The sequence below is a fragment of the Chiloscyllium plagiosum genome, chromosome 33 (assembly GCF_004010195.1).
Source record: "Chiloscyllium plagiosum isolate BGI_BamShark_2017 chromosome 33, ASM401019v2, whole genome shotgun sequence".
Taxonomy (NCBI): Eukaryota; Metazoa; Chordata; class Chondrichthyes; order Orectolobiformes; family Hemiscylliidae; genus Chiloscyllium; species Chiloscyllium plagiosum.
In genome coordinates this window covers 18,252,482-18,264,654 of record NC_057742.1, presented here as the reverse complement: position 1 = coordinate 18,264,654, position 12,173 = coordinate 18,252,482, and the positions used below count along the sequence as shown (strand labels likewise).

Here is a 12,173-nt window from a genome sequence, read left to right as displayed (position 1 = left end):
CTCGTGTATTCTCCCAGGTGTTTCTGGAATGCTGCTATTGTGTCTGCTTCCACCAACACCTCTGGCAATGTGTTCCAGGCACTCGCCACCCTTTGTGTGAAAATCTTGCCTCACACACATCTTTTAAACATCAGCCCTCCCCCCACCTCACACCTTGAGCCTGTGTCCCTGGAAACTGAACCCTCCACCCTGGGAAAAAGCCTCCTACTTTCCACTTTATCTATGACATTTGCAATCTTGTAACCTTCTATCAGATTGCTCCTTAACTTCCTTCATTTCAGAGCTAACATCCCCCATACTAGGCAACATCCTGGTAAACCTTTTCTGTACCCTCTCCAAAGCAACCTTCTGGCGACCAGAACTACACGCAGTACTCTGTGACCTAACTAAAGTTCCATAAAGCTACAGCATAACTCCTGATGAAGACAAGCATGGTATAGGCCTTTTTTACTACCTTATCTATCTGTGCTGCCACCTTCAGTGATCCATGGACCTGCGCACCCAGTTCCTATGCATACTGATACTCCTAAGGGTCCTGCCGTTCACTGTATAATTTCCTGTACTTGACCTTCCAAAATGCAACACCTCATATTTGACCGGATTAAACCCCATCTGCCATTTTTCTGTCATATCCTGCTATATCCTCTAACAATCCTCCTCACTATCTGCAACTCCACCAATCTTTGTATTGTCTGTAAACTTACTAATTAGACCAGCTACGTTTTCCTCCAAATCATGTGGCACGGTGGCTCAGTGGTTAGCACTGCTGCCTCACAGGGCAACTGTCTGTGTGGAGTTTGTACATTTTCCCCATGTCTGCATGGGTTTCCTCCAGTTTCTTCCCACAATCCAAAGATGAGCAGGTTATGGGGGATTGGCCTTACTAAATTGCCCATAGTGTTCAGGGAAGTGTAGGTTATGTGCATTAGTCAGGGGAGAGCGGGATTTGAAGGGCCGAAGGGCCTGTTTCCACACTGTAGGGATTCTATGATGATTTATATAGATCACAAATAGCAGAGATCTGATCCCTGTGGAATATCACTACTAACAACCCTCCATTCTGAAAATCATCCTTCCACACTCCCCTCTGTCTTCTCTGACTAAGCCAGTTCTGGATCCATCTTACCAGCTCACCCCTGATACCATGTGACTTCACCTAGTAGCTTCCCTGAGAAGGGAATAAGTCAGGACCTTGCAGAGACAGGAATACATTTGAAGAGATCCAGAGTATCAGTTTTGACGCAATGAAAATTATTTCCTTTGTTCCCTGTTTCTACTAACATTATAAAGCTGCCTTAAAATAAATATGTTGATGATTCCAGTAGACAATGATTAAGATTAGGTTTCCAGTGCCTTGCAGCTAGCACCTTGTGTTTAGAGGAAATATGTCCTACCCTCTCCCCATAATGAACACCCCCCCCCCAACCACCACCAAGGGAGACAGATTGCATTGTAAAATTTACTTGTGTTACATAACAGATGAAAGTAGCCATATTTGCTGCCTGCTTTTCAACCCCTAAATCCATCGGATTCTATTCCTATGTTTTCCGTTTACTTAGCTATCGATTATGTGTGTAAAATATAAATGGGTTCTGGAAGAAAGCTCTGCTTTTAAATGAATCCTGCAAAGCCAGATTCCAGTGGTTCAGTTTATACTGTGTGTAGCTATTGCACTGAGGGAGAGTACACAGTGACTGTTTCCAAGTTATGTTTGTACATTTGAAGATTAGGTGTGTCTTAGTGGAAGCAATTTGTGTCTCGACACTCTGGCCCCTCCTGAACTTCAGAGGAAAGGAATTGTTATTACAGCAAGAACTGTTGCTAGGAGCCGAGAACTTTAATGCCTGGTTTAGTAAGTATCGCAGGCAGTAAGCAGCGAGGAGCTGACAACTTTTATAGCCTTCCACATTCAGTGAGGAAAACCCGGAGGGAGAACCCAAACTGAGCTTTACTTGTGCACTTGCTGATGTCTGATACATTAGCAGGTGCTTGGGAAAAAGCCAGATACTATTATCAAGTGGCGTACAAGACCTGGGAGAAAAAGGGAAACTATTTAAAGTTTACTCTTTCCTTTTTTTTTTAAAGAATTAAGTTCCTGAATTTTGACAAAAACATGGAAAAATCAACATTATTTGAAATGTGCATTTGCAAGGAAAGATGAATACTTGAAGCAGGCTTGAAAATTTACAAAGAACTCATGAGCCAAAATGTGAATTTATCCTACACTTGTAAAACGTTTTGCTTGTAATAGGTCTGTTATTTATCCATACAGGCCAATTGTACAGTGGGACTTTGCATGTTCTTTGTATATGTTCATTTTGGGGTTCATGATCACAGTTGCCTCATAATAGTCAATTAATAATTCCATCTAAGAACAAACACCATATTTTACAAAACACTCTACTCATAATATGGCTGTGTAGTGTCCAATAAATCTTTTTGTTTACACTAGCACTTAGAAGCAACTAACACAGTAAAATGAGGTCTCATGTGACACAGATAAAAAACACGGTTTTAAAAAGGGAATCCTAATTGCCAAGGTGTATGTGATATTTATGAAACATTGCATTAATATAATTTCAAAAGCATCTTGAAAAACTTTATGCTTTCTTCTTTAGTCCAGCTGATAGCTGGGATCAGCTAGGGCAACTTCCCAAAGCCCGTCCCCCATCTACTAGGTGTGATTGAATACCAGCTGCTTTCTGGGATGAGTGTAGCTCCCACTACACTCGCGAGGCTAGATACCAAAGCATCCTGCTTAATTGGCTCCCCGTCCATTAAACATTCATTCCCTCCACCACCAACCGAGTGGTAGCAATGTGTATCATGTTCAGTATTCACAGCAGCAACTCACCAAGGATTCTTCAACATTTTCCAACCCCTGATCTTGACCACTTCAAAGGGCAACAGATACATGGGAACACGACCACCTGCAAATTTGCCTCCAAGACACACGTAAACCTAACATGGAACTACATTCCTTCAGTAACGCTGGGTTAAACCTCCTGGGACTCTCTAACAGCCCTGTACCTACAGCACACGGACAACAGTAATTCACAAAGTTGGCCTTGCCTAGCCAGCAATGATCAGTTCCCACGAAAGACATAAAAAGAAAACTGATCTCACCTTCAGCAGAAACCTGAGTATTCATTCTGACACGTTTACTAGAGGAGGATATTGTTTATTTTCTGAAAGTGTGAATTCTCGTTTTCTGCTTCTATCCCCTTGATATTTTGCTATCTCACAGTTTGCTGCATCTAGTGGATGCTTTGCTACACATTCTCATGCATTGCCTGAGCTACCAGTTAGAAAGTAAATGAGGAACACTATCAAGCGCTGTGGTATCGTATATTAAATGCTTTCTTTGAGTAGCACAACTACGATCAGGATCTCTATAACATTGGAAACCTATTGGCATAGGTACAGTGAGATGGTAAACTGATCCATCCCCCTTTTAAGATTTCATAATTTTCCCTACACGTTGATAATTCTGATTGACATATAAGGTGCCCTTATTGAAGAATTCAACTCTTTTCCAGTACCTAGCCTATATTTGTTAACTAGAGTATCATGAAATTACAGATGTCACTGTATAGATTCAGATCGGTGGAAGTTGTCTGGGTCTACAGCAGCAGTGCCCTCTCAGAAACATCAATATTTTTATTCTGTTAAAACACCTTTCTGGTGTCTTTGCCCTTGCACTCTATTAATTAGCATAATTAATCTCATTGCCTAAATGCCAGTCTTTCTCCATTATTATTGCTTTTGTGATTTTAATATGTGAAATGGCAAGTGATTCTTTCAATTTGGAATTTAATTTGTGTTAACAGTGGAAGTGTGCTTGGTTTTTTTTATCCTCTATCCTTTGATTGTATGTTCTTTTCGTCAAGTGATTTGATTTCACTATTTAGTGACAACCGTGTATAAATAGGGAGATTTAATAAATTGCATATTTGTGAAATATTGGCATGTATATATTATTTTTTAATTCAGATCAAATTCAGCAAGACCCCAAGGAATCAGACTGGGGGCTGGGGGGTAAAAAGAAAACAGCGTGGTTAATTTATGAAAGTAGTACTGAAGACTTCATCTACGTTTATCAGGAATTATTAATAATTATAGGTATTTCACTTAGATTAAATTGTCTCTTGAATTATTCACCAAGTAGTATTCTCTGTATAGCAAAAAAAAAGCTTTTACCGTTTCAGCATTTTTCCCTTTATGTTCTGAAGGCAACAAATTATGTTAGACTATAGTTAGACAGTCTCTCACTCTAGTGGTTAACAAATCAATGGAGGTTGGAGGCCACCAAGGCTGAGTTAGATCATTCCTTCACCTTACGGTCACATGTCACTAATCTTCTGGCAGTGGGGATCTGGAGCAGCAACATAAGCTAAAACTAAGACCCTTTAAAATCATTCTTTAACTGATGAGTAAAATGTTAGTTTTGCCAGATTTTTACCTTGTAAAGGCATGAAATCCTGTGAACCCTTGAATCCTAACAATGTGGAAGCAGGCCATCAGCCCCTTGAGTCCACACTGACCCTCAGAAAAACATTCCACCCAGACCTACCTCCCTACCGTCTAACCCTGCATTTCCCATGGCTAACCCGCCTAGCCTGCAAATCCTCGCACATTATGGGGTAATTTAGCATGGCCAATTCACCTCACCTGCACATATTTGAACCACTGGAAGAAACCAGAGCATCCAGAGGGCAGACACAGGGAGAATGTGCAAACTCCACAGTCGCACTCCACAGACAGTCACCCGAGGTTGGGCTTAAACCTGGGTCATTGGTGCTGTGAGGCAGCAGTGCCAGCCACTGAGCCACCGTGCTGCTTGGGATTTACACTATTCAGTTGATGAAGTCATGACATGTGTTGCTTGATGATGTGTGTGAGAGCAGTGTATGCAGTGAGGTCAGTAAGCATCGTGGGTGCATGCCAGGGCTGGCTGTCAGCCTTACATTTTGCAGGTAGAACAAGCTTGGATAATTCTGTAATGTTTATATTGGAGAACACATTGCTTACTTTCTGTCGTTTAAGTTTCTGTCGTCTTGCTTATGACTGGCAGTGCAACTAAGAACTGATATAACAGAGTCTCTCAATGTTACTATCAGTGGAAATGTAACAGACAAAAAGATTGATTTCATGAGGTGATTTCAATTCATAATTAGTGTGAAATAATATGGGTTTTACAGAAAAAACTTATAAGAAGCAGACATCTGGAGCTACTGTCGAAGACCTTGAAATGGCTCATTTTTCATCTTAACCATGACATTTATTTTCCACTAAAGGTTTAATAATATTGAAATTAAAAAATTAACTTTCCCAGAATTTAATGTTGTTTTTATATTTTGCTCCTTCCGCGGATTGCATATCATGCCTGTCCGGTATCCCAAACAAGAAAACAACCTTTCCTGGTGAAGGCCTTAAGCCCGAAAAGTCGATTCTCCTGCTGATCGGATGCTGCCTGACCTGCTGAACTTGTCCAGCGCCACCCTCTTGACTGTGAGCTCCAGCACCTGCAGTCCTCACTTTCTCCAAGAAAACCTGTCAACTGAACAGATCCGATCCAGTTCTTCAGTTTAAATTTATACAACTGAAAGACGGGCCACAATGACTGGGCAACAGATTAAAAAAAGCTTAACGTTTGCTTGTTTTTCAGAGAGATTTTAACAATGCACAGCAAATTCTCAAAATAGCAAATGGGAAAGGGCAAGAAATGAAATAATGAGCGAGTTGTGCAGTTTCTCATTCATCATCTGATACCCAAAAATATGCTCTATTTCAGCCTAACCTTCTTGCAGATAATTTATTGGGTTTTCTATCATCAACCCCAGAAATACAAATCTTATATAGGTTCATTACATTCTGTTCAATGCTCTCCACTGGCTTAGGCAGTAATAGGAATTCACTGAGGTATGAGATTAATATGTATGGTTAATAGATATTTTTATTGTCTTACTACAGGTGCAAACAGCTGGTCTGCAACCTCCTCAGTTGAAAATATCCAGGCATAAGGTGAAAGATCTTTAGTGTTTTATTTAATAATCTCTTACCACATAGCATATCTTTTTATCCTCTTAGGTTATTTGGCATCATGGTTATTACGAGAGAACAGCATAGTAGTAAATGCTTTTCAAATGTTTTCTTCCTCATTAAATGCTCTCCCATATAGCAGTAACAAGAAAAGGTTGTTGATTGTATTGGATGCAGAGCCATTGCCAATGCTGGAAGCTTTTCCCTAACATTATTAACTGTGTTTGTAACAGTCTAAATCTCCTTTAAACTGAAATTGGTGTCATTGGGCATCTTCTCCAACCAGTAAGTGATTCCTTGGCTATGGTGTGGTGCAGTGGAGATCCCAGGGGATTTTCAGCATGCCTTCACCAAAAATGAAGCAAATGCCACACAGAGTTATGCTTTCAGGATAAGCTGCACAGCTGATTTATTGACAGGTAAGATCAAAGGGAGACACAATAAGTAATGGTAGGTAAATAATTAAGATACTTAAAACTAGTTCACAAGTAACTAACTATATATTCTTCTTTTTCATACATTGTGAAGTATAACTTTGAGTGAACCTGAAATCTTTCATAGCTTTGAAGGATGTGATGTATATGCAGTGAGGCAATACTCATGAGTCCAGTAACTAATACTGATGCTGCTTTTTCACGCTCAGGATCCATGGGTACAAAGTCAGCACAGGATGCCTTGGGCTCATTGGATCTGAGCTGGCTGTTTTCTAAAACAATCCAAAAATAGTGTAATTGATACTTACCTGCTGTAAATGTTCATGCTGTTTTATTTAGAAGAAGTGCAATAGTCTGTTTCAACTATTCCTTGTAGTTATACATTCTTTGACCTTAATCCCAAATAAAGTTATTTTCCAACTTTTCCCTGGACTCTTACTGATAGTTTAAAATTTTCACTAACTCCACTGCCAGCTGACAAAAACTTTACCAACTTTCCAAGCCACAATCACATCCCTTAGTTTTCTGCTATTGTGAAAATAGTGCCAATCTTATAAGTTATCCTCATAACTATAGACCTCATCCTTGACATTGTGTGGCAAATAGATGCTACATGCTTAATAAGTCTTTAACATCCTTTCTTATTGTGGTGGATCCAAATTCACATGGTGTACATAATATACAATATGCTTGTGACTTTTTAAAATGACTTTATCTAGCTGAACTTTTATTTTCAAAAAAACTTCTTTTATGAATCCTCAACATGTCTTTGTTCCTGTATAGAATTCAGCATTTATTAATTGCATATAATTTCCCCTCCTTTTTCCTTCCCAAAGTGCATTACTTCAGACTTGGCACATTGGATTGGATCAGCCCCTGTGTCATCCTAAAGTACTTTTAAAAGTCATCTTATGCTGTTTGCATAATGCCCCATTTTTGTGTCACCTATACATGTTCATAACATAGACCTTATTCTGATACGGATCATCTCTATATACTGAAGGATAGACTCAACTCCGCACTGAAAGCTGGGAAACACCACTTGGGTTCATATGCATCCATCTACACACATTGAATATACAGATAAAAATAATCACAAATGATTGAACTTGTCAGATATAACTATCTTCTACATATTTGTGTTCCCTGGCCATGATTAATTTGTGCATTTCTAAATTTTCACAAAATGTATGCAGTGCTTAATAGTGGATTTGAAGTGTTTGTCTATCACTGATGTTATTGTAGCAGGTATATAATTAGTTGGCTTATCCTTCTCACCTTGAAAAGAAGGTCAAGAGTTGAAAAGTGAAAACACTTTTGAAGACGTTATACTTGTAATGGTCAAAAGTAAACCTATTGCCAACCTTCTCACCTGAGAAATTTTTAAGCATGTATTAGTTAGTTATTGCTGAGCCTGAGAGAGGTGAGTATTTGTTACTGCATACAAATCAGGATTTTGTGTTATTGGTTGTTATTGCAAAGGCACAAGTTAAGGGATAGGCCCAACTACCATATCTGGGTTGTACAGGGAAGGAAACAGTTAGATCAAATCACAGATAAGTAATTTATTTTCCTTTTTTACACTTTCCTTCTCCCTGAGAAGATAATGGAAGTACTTTTTGTTTGCACTGGAATAAGCAACACATTGGTTCCCAGCAGGCTGCAAGTCTGTGCTGGAAGAATTATGGTGGATTGATTTTCCTGTCATGGAGATGCATCACCACCCAGTTCTGATGCTGAAACACATGGGGTGGAATATTCAAATCATTGAATGATGTGGACTGCAGCAAAAAAGTTGGAAAAATAGGGTGAAGTCAGCAATAGGGATCAGAAGTATGGAGATTCCTGATGTTAAGAGCAGGAAGTTCTATTTTCCGAGCAATTGTTGAATGACGAGATAAGAATGTTGCTGATGAGAGGTGTATTTGCATGCATTTAAATGTTATTACTAACTAATCTCACCTCATTATCAATTTCCCATGCCCTCACCAGCTGAATTTAAACTAGACGCTAAGAGTTTCCAACGTGAAAGTCAGCAGTTACTTGGCAATGCACCTCCATCTTGGACCCCAGTCACCAAATCAGGGCATAATCTATGGGCAGTGACTGCACACACACACCATCCATTGACATGAGACATACCAGCCTTAATGCACCCTCATGGTACATCTCTGACCCACCTACAACATGGTTCTGCACTTCAACACTGCACTTTAGAACAGATTAGCACCTCTCACTGGAATGCTGCTGCCATAACATGAACCAGCACCCAGTACTTTGAACAAATGAGAGTGCATTTCTCAGTTCCTCACTTGCTCTTGTAGTGCTCACTTTATGATTACTTTTGGTGCTTACAGCATCTATGCTTTGCCTTTTTGTGTTTTGCCCCCTTGGCCAGAGCTTAAAGGCTGACAGTACTTTCTTACCTTGCCTTTTAGCATGGAAATAAAGTCAGGCCTTGGTTGTCAGTCGTCATCATCAGTCATGGGATGGACATGTTTCTGTATAACAGTGTGCTACATCAGTCTCACACCAGCACCATATGCCAGCAACATTCACAGCAAACCCATGCATCAACCCAATAGCCATGTGTCAAAATGTAAGGAGAGTGGTCTTCAGTTAGGCCAAGGGAGGACACCCTTCGGTTAATGGTCCCAGCAGTGTCCATTGTCAGCCAAGGAGCTTGGGCACAGTTAATTGGTTGCTTGGGGCAGTCAGGGTTAATGGTTCCAATCATTACAGTCCAAGGGGTGGGCCACAGTTAATCCTGCAGGTTCCAGTAAAACTTGTCTGGGGCGTCATGGTAAATCAGAGCTGCACAGAGATCAGTCTGCAGTCCAGTCAATGGTCAGTTAGGGCAGTCAGTGAGGTTGGCATTGTCCTGGGGTCAGCTCAATGAAAGTTAAGGGAGGCTGTTAAGGACCACTGCCAAAGTGGGAGAATTCAATTCTGGCATGTGGATGCTGGGATGCAGAAGAGACAATAATTGTGGCAGGGGAGACTCAACATTTAGCAGAGGAGGGGTTGGGGGAAAAGGGAAGGTAGTGCAGTGGAAGTTGGAAGATAGAGTCATTGATAATCACCAGCATTCTGACCTTCCCAAGGAGACAGTGCACCATGATGTTCGACACAACTAAGTTGTAGGGCCAGAGCTCAAGGTTGGTGGTGAGAGATGAATTTTTAATTCAGTGGTGTGTGTGGGAATATTTGGAAGGTCAGTACTGATGTGCTCAACGAGAGGATGCCAGGAAGGAAAGAACTTGGAAGGCCGGGGGTCATGACCAAGCTGAGACTCTCTGTGCCAAGTGTCGCCTTCCTTACTCACGTTGCTTGTAAGTGCAAATGGAAATGGCTGCAACCACACCTGGACTGGGCAGAGTAAGCGATTGCGTTAATCAGACCCTTTCACTGTACAGGTTAAAGTCATCTATAATCATAGCATCATGAAATTCATGCAGTGTTGAGAATCGTGGGGAGTGCAAATCCTGATCACAAACAAGCCTGACCATGTCATTAATCGTTACACGTTGGTCATGGTCGTCTCTTTGAAGCAGCAGTAATCAAAGGCAACATTATCAGGACATCTGTGATCCACAATTCACAAAGACAATCCATGATCTCTCAGGCTACTCGAGCATAGAGCTGATTTTCCGTCACCTTGAAATGCAAAAATTGGAGGTGTGCTCTTACATACAGTGCTGCCTGCCTTGTGTTTTGGGGGAGGGGGTGTGAGGATACGTTATGAGTACTCTAAGACAATATTTACAATATGCCACTCTCGTCACATGACAGAGTTTCTGCTGCATTAATCAGAATAAGGTCCTATGTCTCATGTCCATGTCCTACTGTATGGAGGACTGGGCTAAATGGTCATTAGTGAGTGATGTGAATGTTGACTGACTGTTCACATGACTGTGGATCTGATCTGTTTCTCACCCACAGTCATTAGAAGTGTGACTGGTGGATCCAGCCACAGAAACAAAGGCTATTATTACTGTAGCAGTGATACAACAAAGACACAGGGAAATTGAGGAAGGTCAGATGTAGCGCCGGCAAGCCCAAGAGCAGCAGCTGCTGAGCAGCCTCCACGTGAAGGAGTTACAGCTGCAAGTCACCTTAGTGTGTGCCAAAAATAAAGGAGGCCCAGACTCTCTCATTCTCAGTGACACTTTCCTCTGGGTAAGCATGGTGCAGTATTGCTGCAGATTGAGGATATCCCAGAACACGGTCACAGACTCTGTCGACTGCTGGAGCAGGACTTGCAAAATGAAGGAGTGAGAGACCATCCTATCCTGGTGGTTGTCAAAGTGACAACTGCATTAAACCTTGAGACAACTGGCAGCTTCCAAGGATCCACTGGCGACCTGTGTGGGGTTTCTCAGTCCTCGACCTACAAACGCATCTGTATAATTGATGCCAGATCACTTTGCTGCATCTCCTTTCTGTGTGATGAAGTCAGTGCAGCAGCCTGGGATTGGTGGGGGATGGGGGGGTGTAGCTTTGGTAACATTGCTGGCCTCCCCCAGGTGCAGGGTGATCTAGGCTGTGTGCACTGAGACATATTGAGAGGGGCATATCCTAATGCAACTGACTTCATCAATTCTGGTCTCCCTGCTATAGGAATGATGTTGTGAAACTGGAAACGATTTAGAAAAAATTTACAAGGATGTTGCCAGGGTTGGATAGCTGGTGAGCATGGATAAGTTGGACCAAAGGGTCTGTTTCCTTGCTGTACAGGTCTATGACTATAACTGTAGTAGAAAAGTGTTACATTCCATCAAATTGTAAGACATCTGTGATCTTTCGTGCCACATCTTCAAGGTCTGTGCCTTGTACACTGGGAGCTGCCTCAATACCTTCATCCTTGAGCATTCCTGGGTCCTGCTTCATTTCAAGGGCTTGATGCCCTTGAAATCTACTACAAACCGACCGACTCCCACAGCTACCTGGACTACACCTCCTCCCACCCCGCCCCCTGTAAAAACGCCATCCCATTCTCCCAATTCCTTCGTCTCCGCCGCATCTGCTCCCAGGAGGACCAGTTCAAAATACGTACAACACAGATGGCCCCCTTCTTCAAGGACCGCAATTTCCCCCCCGACGTGGCCGACGGTGCCCGCCACCGCATCTCCTCCACCACCTTCCCTTTCATCCGCACGAGGTGCAACATTTGCGCCCACACCTCCCCCCTCACTTCTCTCCAAGGCCCCAAGGGAAACTTCCATATCCGCCACAGATTCACCTGCACCTCCACCCACATCATCTACTGCATCCGCTGCAGCCGGTGTGGCCTCCTCTATATTGGGGAGACAGGCCGCCTACTTGCGGAGCGATTCAGAGAGCACCTCTGGGCCACCCGGACGAACCAACCCAACCAACCTGTGGCACATCATTTCCACTCCCCCTCCCACTCCACCGAGGATATGCAGGTCATTGGACTCATCCACCGCCAAACCACAAGAACGCGACGGTCGGAGGAGGAGCGTCTTATCTTCCGACTGGGAACCCTCCAACCGCAGGGGATGAACTTGGACTTCACCAGTTTCTTCATCCCCCCTCCCCTTGTCTCAGCCGAATCCCTCCAGCCCGGCACCGCCTTCCTGACCTGCAGTCTTCTTCTTGACCTCTCCGCCTCCACCCTACTCCGACCTATCACCCTCACCTTGACCTCTTTCCACCTATCACATTTCCAACGCC

The 12,173-nt window shown here is 42.4% G+C and overlaps 1 protein-coding gene across 8 annotated transcripts in view; it reads left to right on the top strand.

The window, feature by feature from the left end:
- The window catches only part of LOC122539903 (acyl-CoA-binding domain-containing protein 5-like), a 193,530-nt gene that overhangs the window by 80,085 nt on the left and 101,272 nt on the right, over positions 1–12,173 (top strand). For 7 of the 8 annotated variants that reach the window (XR_006309206.1, XR_006309204.1, XR_006309205.1 and 4 more), the window contains one exon: positions 5,974–6,024. Coding sequence is in view for 3 of the 8 variants with exons in the window: in XM_043675060.1 (XP_043530995.1) it covers positions 5,974–6,024 (51 nt within the window). In the remaining 5 variants the exon portion in view is untranslated. Of the gene's footprint in view, positions 1–2,085; positions 4,037–5,973; positions 6,025–12,173 lie in introns of those variants that run through there. The other variant, XM_043675062.1, reaches the window with a different exon arrangement.